This window comes from Strongylocentrotus purpuratus, unplaced genomic scaffold (genome assembly GCF_000002235.5).
Source record: "Strongylocentrotus purpuratus isolate Spur 01 unplaced genomic scaffold, Spur_5.0 spur5_scaffold_6, whole genome shotgun sequence".
Classification (NCBI taxonomy): domain Eukaryota; kingdom Metazoa; phylum Echinodermata; class Echinoidea; order Camarodonta; family Strongylocentrotidae; genus Strongylocentrotus; species Strongylocentrotus purpuratus.
In genome coordinates this window covers 44,381,710-44,395,559 of record NW_022145612.1, presented here as the reverse complement: position 1 = coordinate 44,395,559, position 13,850 = coordinate 44,381,710, and the positions used below count along the sequence as shown (strand labels likewise).

At 37.6% G+C, this 13,850-nt stretch overlaps 1 protein-coding gene and 1 non-coding gene across 2 annotated transcripts in view; both read right to left on the bottom strand.

The window, feature by feature from the left end:
- Positions 1-269: 269 nt before the first annotated feature.
- LOC587921 (WASH complex subunit 4) overlaps positions 270-13,850 on the bottom strand; it is a 36,402-nt gene continuing 22,821 nt past the window's right edge. Inside the window, 20 exon segments of the mRNA XM_031000239.1 lie at positions 270-872; positions 1,645-1,710; positions 2,200-2,311; positions 2,857-2,943; positions 3,262-3,356; positions 3,810-3,906; positions 4,444-4,527; positions 5,267-5,330; positions 5,774-5,860; positions 6,258-6,324; positions 6,698-6,851; positions 7,433-7,627; positions 8,115-8,189; positions 8,524-8,678; positions 9,552-9,720; positions 10,520-10,636; positions 11,322-11,427; positions 12,171-12,250; positions 13,730-13,752; positions 13,755-13,784. Coding sequence (XP_030856099.1) covers positions 823-872; positions 1,645-1,710; positions 2,200-2,311; positions 2,857-2,943; positions 3,262-3,356; positions 3,810-3,906; positions 4,444-4,527; positions 5,267-5,330; positions 5,774-5,860; positions 6,258-6,324; positions 6,698-6,851; positions 7,433-7,627; positions 8,115-8,189; positions 8,524-8,678; positions 9,552-9,720; positions 10,520-10,636; positions 11,322-11,427; positions 12,171-12,250; positions 13,730-13,752; positions 13,755-13,784 — 1,913 coding nt within the window. The 3' untranslated portion in view covers positions 270-822.
- TRNAM-CAU lies at positions 10,154-10,226 on the bottom strand. The gene has a single exon. It is a non-coding gene; the product is annotated as a tRNA-Met (tRNA).

Genomic DNA, 13,850 nt, shown 5'->3' with positions numbered 1-13,850 from the left:
TTCAAATCGACAAATATTCGTTGTGATACTTATTCCACAATGACAGACAAATTATATCAAACAGTAAGAAAGGAATGCTATATTTGTGACCATATGACCTTTCAAAAACTATTCATGTAAAAAAAATGTAAAGAAGAACAGTTCACATGCCAGACTTCTTGATCATAAAACTACCATGTACTCGATCTAAATTCAACCCTGTTGATCGTCACTAAGATCATCTGAGGTACAGTTTAGTTGCACTTATTTTCTACAGGCATATATGATTGAATAATTTATTTCCTCTCATCAATTGTAAAAGCATATAACATATTTTGTCAGTATGAATCATAAACATCCTTAAAGCAAGGTGAAGTAAAGCACTTTCAATACAGCAAATTTTCAAAATTTTAAATTCAAAAGGTAAAATAATAACTGCCAGAATAAAATTTGTTGGTTAAAGCACTGCTATAATCTGTAATTGATATAAATGCAGCAGTCTTATCCACCACAAAGTAATACAGTTTTGGTAATGGACCATGTGCATTGTGCAATACAAGATAGATAATGGCACAACTTAAAATAAATCAATTGACCCCTTCCACTGAATTTTACTGTATAGAAGGAGGTTGCCTTACCCTCACCCTATTCTACATGTGCAGTTTCTAACGTGATGAACTCTAATTTGTAAAACTCATTATTATTTTAGAGGGTAGTCATGCCCTGTGAAGGCTATATATCACGACGGGCGATGTATATTGTATCATCCTTGAGTAGGTAGATTTGGTGCATGTACCAGATCTAAGCAGGTTGTGTGCCATTTCTCCTGTTAGTATGACGAACCTAGCTGGCCATAATGGCAGGTAAGTTGGAAGTTGGCGGTGCTGCGATAGCTAAGGAAAAAAAGAACAGAGATGGTGTAAAATATGGTTATGTCCAGCATTTATCATAATATGCAATCTCTCCTCTGTCCAACAACCTTTATTGTGCCTGTTGAATACTGAGCGAGTGAATTCAGTTTGCAGCATTGCTGGGAAGAGGGTATGCATTGGATGGTAAAAATATTGTGATTTTGGAGGTTGAACTATTCATTCAAATATCCATTACAAATGTACTTCTGGTGAGAATTAGTATTTGTATTTCTCTTTCTGATAACAAAGCATATTATGTAATAGCAATTAGCCTGTAGGTCATATCTATTCTTTCCTCATCTACCAGCATGGCTCACAAAAGGAGAGAACACAACACAGAAAACCACAAAAGAGTATTTGTCATCGTGAATATGGAGTATGAAAAATAAATCAAGCATAGACAAATTTAATATGGTCTAATCCAACATGGCTAATAGAGTGGTGAAGTGTGACGTCATCAAAAATCTATTTTTAGAATTTCTCAATTTTCGGAAAGAGCATCAAAAATAATGTCAACATTTTGAAACCAATTGAATATGGCTGAGATATGACCATCTGATGCTCTTTCGGAAAATTGAGGGAAAAAAATGGAGAAATTCTAAAAATAGATTTCTGATGACGTCACAGCTTTGGTACTCTATAGCAGTTACATGAATGCCAGGAAGCAGGCACGACATTGGATACATCAAGAACATGTCTCTTCATAGTATTCTCTTCTACATTACACAAGGGATAGCAAGTGATGCATCCTTACCTGGCGTATTGTTGGTTGCTGGTGCAGTCAGGGCTAGTCTCTCTTGTGGTGCGCCCTCTATGGCTTCTGATGAATAAGAGACAAACAAACATGAATGATGATGGAACAATGATGCAAAGTGATAGCACTGATAGATTCTAGATGTTTTTATTCAACTATTCAAGACACTTAACTATTCACTACGAGAGTATTCTTTAGATGACATCTTTTTTTAAAGTCTATGTGCACTAGTATGGCCAGGAGAGATTAGACCTCCCTGCGTGGTCACTGACAGGTGGTTATCTCAGCAAATCAGCTCTCAATTAACATAAGAAAAGGGGGACCAAATGGTACCACTTAGGCATTGTTTGTTATATAGAGGGTGCAAGAAGCTACAAGTAGTGCAGTCCCGCTTTAATTGGTGATCTTGACTTTCAATGAGTGTTTGGTAAGACTTACATGATTGTAAACTTGTTTAACTGAGTTCTCTAGTTTCAACTAAATTGTGATCTTTTAATGAAGGACAATGTTTATTTTAAAACGATAATATAACAGATCTGAGGAGATTTGACTCACTGTTTTCTCTCTCTTCCTTCTCAATCTTTTCCTCCTGCTCTTCAGCGGCTGTCTTGTCAGCTCTGAAGAAGATCCTAGCACTGCTCCAGCTGTAGTACAGCAGATCAAACTCCTAGACCACAAACAAACAAAATCAAATCAACTCATGTAAGCGAAAATCATAAAGAAAGGGTGTGAAATGATCATACTAAATGTTGCAATCAGAAGCTTTGGATATTGAGCTAACAAATGCTTCTACTTAATCAATATTGATGCATTCTGTAATGTAAAACATGTTGTAACAGTCTGCAATATCCTATTCCCAATCTTCAAAACGGAGGGAATAAAGAATATCAGAAGACAATGAGTAATAACTCCTTTGGATACATAGTACTGCTAAAAACTCTAATTGCAGAGAATAGGTTTGATTGCAATCTACAAAAATTTATCATAATACAGAACAATAAAAGACATTTCAGAATGAATCCAATGAATATCTTGCAGGAAATGATTTTTTCAATGCTACCATGGCCAGGCAGTTTAGCTCAAAGCAAGTCTCTTTTTTCTTATGTTAATTGAGAGCTGATTTGATAAGATAACCACCTGTCAGTGACCATGCAGGGAGGTCTAATCTCTCCTGGCCAAACTAGTGCAGATAGGCTTTAATATCATTCTTACCCTTTGGTACGTGTCCAGTCTCTTGATTGTGAGTTGTGCTGTGTTATGTAGCTTCTCATCTCCTCCCATCTGCTTCCTAACTGTCTCCTGTTCAAAGAAAATCGAAAATGGATACCATGCTTTGATCAAAATTCTATTTAACACTCTCGTACCATTTGCATAAATCTTGAAGACTTATCTCCTCCTCCACCATGCTGTACCTGATCACACCTCTATGATTCAATCCAAATCATAAATCACTCTGTTTCCGAACTCTCTCTCCCTCTTCTTTCATCTGAGGCAATGTGAGTTTAAAAGAAAAGAGGCAATACAGCACTCTACACTTTAAAACATCATCATATTTTCAATGTCTATAAATCTAGGACTTTGTTCGATCAAGTGAGGTTGTGTTCTGTGACCTCTTACCTTGTCCTTGTTGTACTTGAACTTGACCGAGTGGAACCAGTGAAGGGAGTCAAACTCTTGGTACTGGTCTAACAGCTTCAGGATGTATGCCACGCCTACAAATAAAACAGTTATGTGTAAAAGAAATAGCAAGGGTCCCAATATTGATTCTTGAGGTACCCCAATAGAGATGTTTACACAAAGAAGATAAAACACTGTGGCCAAGAGTATGTTGAACTCTGCTTAAAAGATAGTCCCTAAACCATGTCAATATGGAAGCTTTAAAACACAAACAATATTCATTATCAAACAAACTATTCATAATCATAAACAGACTGGATGTGCATGCATTTGGTGAGATTATGCTCTTGCTTGCTTCTTGTTACCGTGTAAGATAGAATACCACGATAAATGATTATTTTCTTGATCATTGCTTGGCACAAACTCTGTAATCAGTCATGCCACAAGAATATCACCAAGTCCTTTATTTGACTGGTTGAATTGTAATATAGAAGTTGATCACTGTTACCCCCAATTCATCATCGCTCCTTATTTCATGCTTTGCTTACCCATGGCAAATCCATCATCCGTGAAAGCTGCTCCCATCTTGTTCTTCTTGTTCAACTTTTCCTTGGAGCTCACAGAGTACTCCACAAAGTTGAGTGTCTGCAGTAAAACACGTAGTCTCGTCATGCTACATTCCCTTTAATATGTACTTCTTGGAAAATATGTGCTACTTTATCACCTACACAATTTCAGGTGAAAAAGTGTGTTTTACTATTCAAAGACTTTTAAATTCTGAATTCAGATTTGTTATTGCAGGAGATCATTCTGATATTATAAGGCATCGTGAATGTACATCCTGTACTTCGAATTTTCTTCACTGAACCTCTGTTTTTACATAAAAAGCTTCCCTTCATTATGTTTTGATTCATGAAAGTCTGTAATATGACAGAGGGTCTGGGCCCTGTTTCATAAAACTTTTGATCAATAACAAGTTACAATAACTGTTATAAGCTACTGCAATCCTTGCGTTTGATTGGCTGCGAGCAAACTTGTCACAGTATCTTAGCATTTGTTATTGACAAGTTATTTAACAAATTTGGTGAAACAGGGTTCTGGAGTACAGGAAACTTTAACCAGAGTTTTACCCCTAAATGTTACAATCGTTTTGGAGGAATCTATGATTATCCGAATACTTACCAAGGCAGGAAGGATGGTGTAGAAGTTCCTGAGATGCATGTTCTTAGGATTCCTGAACTCTGGTGAGAACACATCCACCAACATCTGAAATCAATTAAGAAAAAATATATGAAAACAGTAGTATCTAAATCAATTGGATATAGACAACATGGTCACAATCTTGCTTGAAACTGACCTTTATGGTTCTTTCATATGAACTTTACTAGCCAAGCTACACTTTTTATTTCATTAAAGGTAAAGACCAGTATTGGAAACGCCCCAATTTCAAAGAATGAAATGGAAGCTCTTATTACCAATCATGTGAAAGAATATGTTTTGAATAACACACAAAGGTAAAAATTTTGCCGGGAAACCGCCTACTAATTGATATATTTGGTATATTAGTTCATCTATTGGTATGTGAGAGATAAAAACGCATGTGTCGCGCATGTGTGCCTAGTCCCATATACATCTTTCTGTGTACAGTGCTTTTAACTTTGTGAAGACTGGGCCAAATTTCTTATCATTTTGACGATTCCAGAACCTTGCAGTACATCTATGCTAGATGATCAACCTTTTCTGATCGATTTCACAACGTTTCTTTCACAATGCAATCGCATGACCATAACTGGTCTTTATCTTTAACTAACTGATGATAACTGTTTCATCTTGCTCCAACACTTTCATTATCATGTACTGCATATGAAACTACATATTCAAAATTACTTCTCTATTTCTATGAAATACATGAACGTTAAATATTTACCTTCTTTGGTCAACTAATGGAACAAATATTGAACAGGTTGATATATTCACTGGAATATAAGTTCGATAAAAATCTCACCTTGAAGTACTCAGTTCCTTCTGCAAAGTTCTTTGTCAGGTTTCCGATTACATTGTCAAGATTCCTGAGCAAGAAAGAAAGACAGACAAATGAAAAAAGCGATGTTAACTACTGCCTCTGAAAAAACAGGTGTTCATTTCTTGTATCTTCTTTCTCAAACAAGAAAAGAAAAATTATTATTTTACTGTTTCATGGTAATGATGTGTCTGAAGTAGTAACATATTTTAATATTTCATTAAACAGTAAAAAATTTGAATAGTATATCACATAATATCTTAAAAACAGAAAGCATAGAGATAAATATGACCATCTCACTAACTTCCATAACAGACTGGCATAACACATTTTAAGGTAGAACCTGGACTTTTGATATGAAAGCCTAGAACCAAAACTTGATATAAATCAGTGTTTACTTTCATGAATCTACATCAAAGCCCTTTTCTGAAGTGAAATAAAAACTTATAATTAGGACAACAGTAATGCAGACATCAGCATGGATAGCGTTACCTTGCAGCTTGTGTGACTTCAGGTGATAGCTTCTCTTCTCCAACCAGTTCTTCAAAGCTTACAATGTCCTCCAGGTCTGGTACAAACCTACGACATTAATCAAATGAGTTTATTGGTATGACATTAATGCGTCAAGACTCACTGACAAAAAATATGAATAATTTCTCTTTGTTCGTTGAAATATATCCTTTACAAGTACAGTTTCTTTATAATGGTAACCCTAATGAAAAATTAATCAAATGAAATACATTTGGCAATACAAGTGAACATTTACAAATAGTATATCATTCTATTTAAGGTATAAATCTATTAGACATAACAGTCAATGAGCCTTAACCACAAAGATACACTTTCCCTATTAGGTACAAACACAATAGACTCATCTATCTGGGCGATAACCAATCCCTGATAATTATTCCAAGTCTAGTTCTTGCATTCTACATGATATAAGTCCTATAGACAGAAACAAGGCTCTAGTACATACCTGATGGCATTACTGCAGCATCTTAGACCACCTGATCGGATCATCCTGATGTACCCCATCGCATTACCTATGCAGAGAAAGAAGGTGATTAAAGGAAGAAATCTTAGAAGACCTGATATAAAACATATCAAACTACCCATTCATGTACCTATGCAGAGAAAGAAAATGATTTAAGGAAGAAATCTTAGAACATGTTAAACTACCCATTCATAACATTAGCATGCCACCTTCAATGATTTTACCTATTGGCCTTTCATACCTCACTACATCATTACTGTAACTGCAAACCATCAGTATGTATACCAGCATGGATTTATTGTATAAAGCAATATTTGTTTGTGGTTGAGGGGGGGGGGGGGGGGGTAGGGGAGGCAGGGACCAGATACCCCCACCCCTCCCCCACCCCATGACCTCAAGGTAATATCAGAGAAGAGACTTACCAATCTGACTGAGTAGGTTCCTGAACTGATCAAGATAACTGTCGCCCTCTGGTGTCAGACCTAGCTTCCTGATGCCCTTGTTGAACTTGTCTGCTCGGTCAAAGGGGTACATCTGGTTCATCTCCTGTTTGTTCTCTCTGAAGTACCTTAAGTCCTATCAATAAAATCATTGTCATTACAATTGTGTGAGCTGAACAATGTTTGGATCATACCATTCCAATATACCTCATCTGCCTCCAGTGTGAGTTTAAGAGGGAATTTTAGTACTTTAAAATGCCACATATGGTCATTTTGCATAGATGTTTATATGCTAATAACAAAGGCAGTAATATTAAATACATAATTGTATAAACATGAACAATAACAAACTGCATTAGCAATAAAAAAAAAAAAAAGCTTGAATATAGGTTCTTGGACATATCCGCAAAGGAAATTCTTGGACCATCATGTCAGCTATTTATTTTTATTACAACAAGGTCAATATCACTTTGAGTTTTTTTTTATAAAGTGGCAATATGGAAAATGAAAAATGTCTAACAATACTTCCTTCAAATGCCTTTATGTCTTTCAACTGAACTTCAAACTGTTAAGATAATTCTTCTTTCAACAGTGTTGATTCACTTCATAAGAGTTTAATAGATGTGAAGAAGAAAAAAGGTTTTCCCATTCACTTCACCACACACCTACATTTAAGTATTAAAGAATGTTAGATATTGTCCATGACTATATACCAACCTTGATGAGTTTAGACTTGATGTGTTCATCGTACATGAACTGAGAGAAGATGAAGAACTTCTTCCGAAGGAACTGATAGGTGAAGTTGACGGTGGTGTTCATGATCCCTGTACCGTGGGTACGGATGGAGTTGGCAATGTGGCGGATGTTGATGGTGTTAAGATGCTTGTTGTTGCTGGAACGTTCCACAAAGATCTAATTGTATGAGAGAAGAGGATGAAATACAGACAATTATAAGCACTTTCTAAATAATGGGTCACATCTTCTCTCTGGCTTATTGAGAAAGGGATGAAAGCAAAACTGGGTTATTATGGTACTAGGCAGACTTGTACTTGGCTTTACTAGAATAGCATTTGCAGATACAATGATCCAATTTTGGCAAAAATACTGTCACTCTTATTAAACTGTCATTTGAGAGGGGGGGGGGGGGGTTGTCTTACTTTTTTACTTTCTCACATTATTTCCTTATACCACAAAATTGTATTAATTATCAGTGCATACAGCCAAACAAGAAGACAAGGAAATTATGGATTCCATAATTGCCACCAACTACAATGTATATACCTCTACAGTACAAAGAAAATCTGAACAGTTCTGACTATTTGCTATGTGGTGTCATTAGTCACTCTCCCTACTTTGCTTCTCATAAATGAGTAGAGAATATGCATAGAAAATAGTTTACCTGATTGTTGACATTGTAGAGATACTTGGACACAAAGATGTGAATGTTCCTCATGATCTCCAACACATCCAAACCCTACAAATGAAAAAGCGTTTGAAATACATCACTAACCAAGGTACCACACATTGTCAAACATCACTGTCACAGTGAAATACAATCTCTCTTCCTAGCAATAATCTGTGGTATTTACCTTTTCATTCCACAACATTACTTTCCTTTACAATCAAATACAACTTCCGTTGTATCGCAGTATCATTATTTTCCCCATTTCCTTTTCCCTCTTTTAACACTCATCTCAATTCACTTTCATCTCTAATCATCTCCTTCCATATATGTCTCTCTACACTCAAGTATTTTTGTTGATTATGCAACTTTAATACTTAATGTAATAACAAACATCTATACTTACTTGTTCCAGAGTCTGTGTAGGTAGATGAGCCTCTGTCATCGCCAGACCGTACTTCTGTGCTGCCAGGTTACGCATCTCGGCATACGTCTTCCAGTCATGCAATGCCACCGTGGTCAGGTTGTAGAAGGTCTTGTCCAGGTAGTGCGTTACATGGGCTACAGAGAGAACAGAAAGAGAAAATTATTCATGACAAAAATGGTTGTCAACAAAGAAAAAAGTTGAAAACCTTGAGAAAACATACAAAACGGGGCCCCGTCTCATAAAGAGTTGATATCAATCGCAAGTTTTGTGCGATGATATCAATCTTAACTATGTACATAAGAGATAGGAGACAGCAGACTTGTGATTGATTGGAGGACTTGAGATTAATTTGGATCAATCGTAACTCTTTATAAGACGGGGCCCAGATCATTCATCATAACTCTATTTCCATGCTCCAGAATACACACATAGTATTCGCCCATTGCATCCTTGTATCTATTTCTTTACATTCTTTGACTATCTGATTGTTGTTTATTCACTTATCCATCCAGTCTCAGATTGTAGGACAAGGTCTTCTCCTTTGCTTCCATCATCCAAGTACTTAGATATTATTTACAAGTATTTAGACAGTCTCATCCACAGTGAACAGCCTTTACATTGGCCATCAAAAGAACTTGCCACATAAGATTATTCACGAAGAGAGAAGGTATATTTGTATACACATGGCTTGGATTGTACTTTTTTTCCCATTCTGTGTCTGTTCCATCTCCAAAGCCCTAGCTTGTGAACTAAGTTAGACCTAGTAATGATATTGTTTTTAAAACTAAAGATGACAGAATTTTATTTTTCCAGAATTTTTTTTTTTTTTTTTTTGCCTTCAAAATACCTCTTATACACAGAGATTTACGGTACATGTTTCAATGAGAAACCATTTGCAAGGGAAACAAAAAATGCGGTCTATGTAGACAGGTGGTCACTAAATCAGCTTTAACTGTGGTTACCTTCCCACTTTTCTGACTGTTTTACTGACTCCTTGGACACCTTACCTTTGATGTCGATGAAGTAGCTGAAGAACCTGATAGGTTTCATCTTGAGGAAGTGTGAGATGTCCTTCAGGGTGACCTTGAACGGGTTCCTATCGTCAAGCTGGAGGTGGTTGTGTATTGAGAGACGCAGATCAGTCTCAACGGCACGACACAGTGGCTCCAGTAGATGCTGGATTCAGGAATAAAAGCAAATAATATGAAAACATTTGACCTTCCTTGACCTAAACCTTCCGCACCATCTGGGAGATGTGTGATGGCTTCTGCTTCATGACCTCCAGCGAGATCTTCCTATCAAGTCATATGAACACATTTATTGTGCTAATAATTGATCTGAAGGAAACACAATTGAACCTGCTTTAGCAGCCACCTGGGCATAAAAACCACTTTCACTAGCCTTTTTCTGTTTCCCTCAAAAGGAATTTCCCACTAAGAATGTATAATAATAATAATAACGTTTATTTACCCAGGGTAGCCACTTCAGTTATGAAACTGTTCTTCCAGCGGGCCCTGCATAACATAATGTTATTACTACCCTTCTCCAATCTAATATGCTGAGCGCCTAGCTAGAAGGCAGAAGGTCCCATTGTTATAAGTCTTTGGTATGACTCGGCTGGGGTTCGAACCCACGACCTCCCGTTCATGAGGCGGGCGCTCTAACCACTGAGCCACCATGCCCGGTATCAAAGGGAACCATGGAATGATCATCTGCCTATATAAATTTAAGTGCTCTTTATATTAAAAGGATGACTATGCTAGACAAATAGGATGATGTAAAGTGCTCAAATTCCCTAATGAAATCCCCAAATTTGACTACTACAAAATACTTTCTGTGCAGTATGGAACAGTTTGATTAACATCTGAAATAGCTGAAGAACTGACAAACAGAATCTATCTGAAGCTACACTGTAGGATTGTTTTATAACAGCTACATGATGAAAATTCAATTTTTATCAGATAAGCACACTTACCTCTTTGAGTTGTCCATTGATTTCCCTATCAAAGCAGTTCAATAGCACTCCATTAGAGTCTAGATGCCTTGTCTGCTTCATAGGTGCTACACAGTCTGCTAAGGCACCCATCATGTACTAGGGATAAAAGGGTTGGAATACATTCATGTCAGGCTCAAAGTGTGACAGTGTTGGCAAGAAAAAACACCTCCAGATGAACACCATCATGGGGAAATATAATTTGTGTACTTGTCATGATGAATGTTTTTTTTTAAATATATTTTTTAACAAAGAAAATTAAAAGAATTATGTAATATGTGCAAATATTTTGTGCTTGGGGTGAATGTCAAAGGTCGGGGTTTGATTCCAGACTAGGCATTACTCCACATTTGCCACTCAACACCCGAGAGAGAAATGGGGATCCGGTAGGATGATGAAAGCATTTGTGTTAGTGATTGCCTATGTTCTCATGGTGACCAATACTTTCCTCGTGAGTAGAGATGGTGCACATTGTACGTGAATGAATCCGATGACCGGGGTAATAATATCTGTAAAGCGCTTAGAGACGGTTTTCCGTATTAAGCGTTATATAAATCCAGATAATTATTATTGGGTCCAACCTAAGTCACTGATATATTCCATAATGTAGAAGCCACTTCCACAAAATGCACATGAAAGACTTGTATCATCTACTTCTCTTGCGAAAGAGACAGAAACAGTGCAGAGGTCGAATAGTGTTGTACGGCAGAGAGGGATGGACAGGGAGAGAGAGAGGCAAAGATAGGGAGGGGGGGGGGGGTGGTTGTTTCATAATAATACTTACATGTAACCTATGAGCATCCACTGCATTCTCAAACCTATCTGCCAGGTAGAGAGGGAAGACTACACGATGCCAGTACAGGAAACTGCAGTTACATGCTTCCCGCAATCTGTCATTTACAAAGACATATACATAACAAATTATACAAATATTGCTTCATAGTAATTAGAGGTGAAAAGGCAGTAAAAAATAATCCTGAAAAGGTTTAACCAACCATGAATGTGAAGAGCATTGGTCCATCGCCCAATAACTAGTCAAAGGTAAGGAACAGTGACGTTGCCAAATATTGAAAGCAACATTTCTGATGGTCCGAGAGATGAGTGTTTTTTAAAACTTTCATGATTTAAGACATCTGCCATTCACAGTCAAATGCTCTGCGAAGAACTGCTCATGATGAAGATCCCTTCACGGGTATCTCTACACTGTATTTCTCCCTTTTGACAAGTAACAAAGATACAAGTGCCTTGGGCAGACCTGCCAACCTCTGGAGTTCAAAACCTGTATTCTTTAATCCCCAAAGTTGTAATTTACTTGCAAAAGTTGTATTTTAGAAAAAAACGAACTGTTACGCGGATCGATGCCTCTTACAGTTCCTACATACGGGAAGAAACCTTGCTATGGATCATTGGTTAAATATGCATGATTTCATCATGACTGGTGTGTTTGATGAACCAATGAACATCCCCAAATTGCAGATGTGAGATGCTTGTAGGATACTTACAGGACAGAATGGGCATTTTGCCATTGAAAATGCCACACACAAAATACATATCGTATTTTATTGAGGAAAATCGATCTGTCATATTTACTTCTAAAAATCGTATGAAATGGCAGCTCTGCTTGAGGCCCTACCTTGTTCTGAGGTCACTGATGGCAGCAAGCTTGTTCATCAAACTCTTGAAGGACACCAGCTCATCATCCTTGAAACATTTCTGAAAATCAACAAATCAAAGCAATAAATCATAATAAATAATAACAACATTTATAATTCGCACATATCCACCCCAAGGGATGCTCAAGGTGTCTTAACAATTTGGAAAATATTACCCCGGCTTTAGCTGTGTTGCCATTACATACATGCCAACATTTGAAAATCAGAAATCAGTACACTATGTACGCGAAGCGCACATCACGAGCGCGAAGCGCGAAGTCTTTTTAGCCGGGGTCCAGGGCCCGCTTTAGGGCCCTGGAAGCTCTGGGTTTCCAGATGCTCTCTGGTGCAATCTGAGCCTATTTTAGGGACCATTTCCCCTAAAATTCAACCCAAGTTTATGGGTAATTTTTGTGTCATACTAGGTCTAGATCTAGGCAAATTCATGCAAAAAAATATATTCAAGAAATTGACTTGAAAACACATCAGACAATTAGTCTGAACCGAGTCAGGAGCAAATTTGAAGAAATTATATTTTTAAATGTTGTAAAACCAAAGATATAAGAAGAAAACTGACCAAGTATCTGTACTAAAATCGTACATTCGACAGCTGAAAATGACGCGCACGGTTGTGGTACGTGCGTTCTCGAATCCAAAATCGTATCTCACACACACACTCTCGCCATACCGCGAATGGTCCGTCGTGGGGAGCTAGCCGCCCGAGAGTTTGCCAGCGATACCAACGCACCCTCGGAGCTCCGCAGCGCACAATTTTAGCGGAACTCGAAAGGTTCGAGGTGGGAAGGTGGCGGGCTAGCTTTTTGCCATCGTTCCTTGTATTCCTGTTTGTACTTCTGAATTCGTCTTGCTGCTGTTCCGCTCATTTTGACAGATTTTCTTCCGAGACAAATCTCAAATCACAAAGTATACGGTACCTCGAAACACGTACTTTGCATGGGGACCCTATGCATATACGGTGCGCTAGCCGCGATAGCCAATGCATGCTGCTGCGCTGATATGCGTGCAAACGTATAGAAATTATACTTACGAGATTTGCCAGCGCAAGTATTTACGTAAGGAAATGTTACGTACGGAAACACATATCAGAGTGCACGTGGCGCGCAGCAACACGCTGCCACTGTACGTACATATCAGTGCACGCTGCACGCACCTTGCGCAATGCAATCCGTTCAGCACTCGATCGGATCAATACTATGTATGGAAAGCCAAATTCCCCAAAAACGGAACAGTTCCGTTAAAATCGGAATGGTTGGCATGTCTGCCATTACTGCGCTCTAGCATTTCAAGGAATTAATTCCTGCCAGGTACCCATTTACATCACCTGGGTTGAGTGTGGCAAATGTAGATCAATGTCTTGGTTTTGAATCAATGTTGTACATTACTATACAGCCAAATTGAACATAGTGATATGAATAGCATGTTTTTAATAAAGTTGGCATCATGTTAGGTTAATCCCATTAAAAGTCTTATAATTGCATAAAACGTGTGAAGTGTCTCTGCAGTATTGTTATAGACTCACCATTTGAGTTCCTACAGCAAGGAAAGATTGGCAATCAACCTCCTTTCTTTGGTGGCTGTAGAAAACAAAACAAGAACAATCAATGTGAAATAAACACATCTTTTATATGCACAATGCAGAC